This window comes from Phlebotomus papatasi, chromosome 2 (genome assembly GCF_024763615.1).
Source record: "Phlebotomus papatasi isolate M1 chromosome 2, Ppap_2.1, whole genome shotgun sequence".
NCBI lineage: Eukaryota > Metazoa > Arthropoda > Insecta > Diptera > Psychodidae > Phlebotomus > Phlebotomus papatasi.
In genome coordinates this window covers 5,801,100-5,803,824 of record NC_077223.1, presented here as the reverse complement: position 1 = coordinate 5,803,824, position 2,725 = coordinate 5,801,100, and the positions used below count along the sequence as shown (strand labels likewise).

General features: G+C 35.4%; 1 protein-coding gene across 1 annotated transcript; it reads left to right on the top strand.

Annotated features, from left to right (window-relative positions):
• The first annotated feature begins 389 nt into the window (after window positions 1-389).
• LOC129802244 (farnesyl pyrophosphate synthase-like) lies at window positions 390-2,327 on the top strand. Its single transcript, XM_055847923.1, has 5 exons — window positions 390-665; window positions 733-806; window positions 1,105-1,178; window positions 1,237-1,377; window positions 1,437-2,327. The coding sequence occupies exons 1-5, from the start codon at window positions 493-495 to the stop codon at window positions 2,205-2,207; spliced, it is 1,233 nt and encodes a 410-aa protein (XP_055703898.1). The 5' UTR covers window positions 390-492; the 3' UTR covers window positions 2,208-2,327.
• Window positions 2,328-2,725: the final 398 nt, after the last annotated feature.

Sequence of the window (2,725 nt, the reverse complement as noted above, 5' to 3'; positions counted from 1 at the left end):
ACTAGTTCGAGCATTTCGCAAAGCAGGCACGCTTTGTCATCCCTTTTTATTTGTGAAGAAGAAAAATTTTTAACTTTTTAATACCGAACTATATTGTTCTGCAGTGATCGTGAGTATATTGTAAAGAGAATTGGTCTTACTTTGAGGTGGGATTAAACATTTATATATGAACGATATTCAGTTGCTAAAATATACAGTCGAGGGAATCTCCATTTTTATCTACTTGTATATAATGCGTTAATGAGCTTTATTCGGAAAGTTTTGATCAACAAGTATAGTCATCACATTCTCCAAATACTCTTTAAGTGGGGATAATGTATTTCAGTTTTATGACAAAAAATGTGTGTTTTAGTAGGGAATCACTCCAAACTGCGATGCATTTTATTTCAGCAAAATGAATTAGTATCGCTCAGTATTTTGTAGTGAAAGATAGAAAGTGGAGTGATTTTTTTTGTTTGGAAATCAATTTGGTGAACTTAGTGAAATTTAGTGATGTCATTCTTCAAGAGGCCACTTCTGCAAAATCTACTAAAGAATAAGATAAATACATATTATTTGGAATATTTGAGGCATTTCACTAAATGCAGCGTGCATAATGAGTCCGTTCATTTGATAAAGAGTGAACCATCGGAGAAATCTTTCAGCAATAATTCGACGAGGACAAGGTATGGATTTTGAATTTAAACTCTGCGTAGAGTAAAAATTGCTATTGGGATATTTTGTTTTTTAAAGGGAACTTCAATCAAAGTCTGGAATTATCACAGTTGCTCGAGACAGAAAGCAACAATTTATGTCATATTTCCCAGGTACGTTTTAAATTTGGTTTCTTTTTTCAATATACCTCTGCAGACTCTGCATGGACTTAAAGAATTTGATACTGGAAAAATTGGTTTATCCCAATGAGAATAATGGATTACCCATTCCAATGGATTGGTACTATCGGTGAACTGAATTGCTGGCGATATTTGGAGTTTATTTGTCACTGAACTCCACTTTCATCGTGTCCCTTCATACTTAAACACATATCCATTGGCCTCCCGAAGTATAAGCTAAGTGTAAAAAACTGAACACCATGGCGTTTTTGTAATTCTTTTTATTTTCTAGATATTGTACAAGAACTTAAATGGTTGACGAGAAAATACGACCCTCTTGGATTAACTGAAAAGCATTTTGAACGCGTAAGATGAGATAGTTTTCGAATGTTTTTACAATTTTTACATCAGTATGATATTTTAGGTATTGCAGTACAATGTTCCACATGGAAAGATGTACTGCGGTATTTCCGTGCTGCCAGCATACGAACTTATGGTTCCGAAGGGATCTCTAACAGAAGCTGATATAAAATTAGCAATTTATTTGGGATGGTGCGTTGAGATGGTAAGCTATTCATGAGATAATTATACTTCTGTTAGTCAATCACGATGCTCAATCTTCAGATTAAAGCAATGTTGTTAATTGACGATGACATAATGGATGGAAGTATCACCAGACGAGGAAAGCCTTGTTGGTACAAACTGGAAGATGTTCAGTTAACTGCCATTAATGATGGACTACTGATTGAAGAAAGTGTGTACTATATTCTAAAGAAGCATTTTAGTCATCTGCAATGCTATGCAAGACTTATGGAACATTTTCGCGAAATGACTTTTATCGGCGGTGTTGGGCAGTATTTGGACAGTAAATCAACACAGCAGGATGTCTTGAGTTTTACAATGGAACAGTTTAAAGTCACAGCACAAAATAAGGCTTCGTACAGTGGGATATACTTTCCAATTGCAGCAGCTATGCATTTAGCCATGTGTAATGATCCGGAAGCATTTCGGCAGGCAGAGGCCATTTGTTTGGAAATCGGTTATTTCGTCCAGTTGCAAAATGATTTTCTTGATTGCTTTGGTGATCCAGAGATCACTGGAAAGTTGGGAACAGATATTCAAGAAGGCAAATGCACATGGCTGGCTGTAATGTGCCTTCAGAGAGCTACAATGGCTCAGAAGATGATTTTGAAGGAATGCTACGGAAATAATGATTCTGAATCTGTAAAGATAGTTAAGCAATTGTACGAGGAGTTATCTCTCCGAGAAATTTGTGCGAAGCAAGAAGAACTTTCCTACAACATGATCTGTAGGAAAATACGAGAAACTTCTGAAAGACATCCCATTCGAGTACTTCAAAAATTATTGGGGAAAACGTGCCAAAATACTAAGTAAACTTTCTGTAATAGATTTTTTTCTGTAATACTTAGATTAAAAAAAAACTTATGTTGGGAAAAGGTGCATTTAAAATAAATATTAAAAGTTAAATTGATTTAATAAAAAAGTTGCAACGTGTTTTAATAAAGTATTTTTATTCTTTTGATTGATGAGCTCCACAGAGAGAAGAGAGAGGAGTATCTATAATTCCTTGATTTTTGAGATCGAAAGTTTCCAGTTTTTTGACGTTACGCTGTTTGTCTGTCCGTCCAGCCGTTACCACGTCTGGATACCAAACGGTTAGTGATTGACGCTTGGGACTTTCGGAGGACTCCCCCCCCCATAAATCAATTCTGGAATGAGCTACCCAGAGAGAAGAAGCAGCGGCTCATTCGATCCTTCCTGACGTCTTGATTACTTCTCTTTCTCTTTTTTTTCTATTTCCTTTGTTCTTTCAATATTGTACAGTCTATACTTCCTGGATTTTGATTAGCTCAAACAGCATTATAAAACTTTAATAACTGCATAAGTTATAT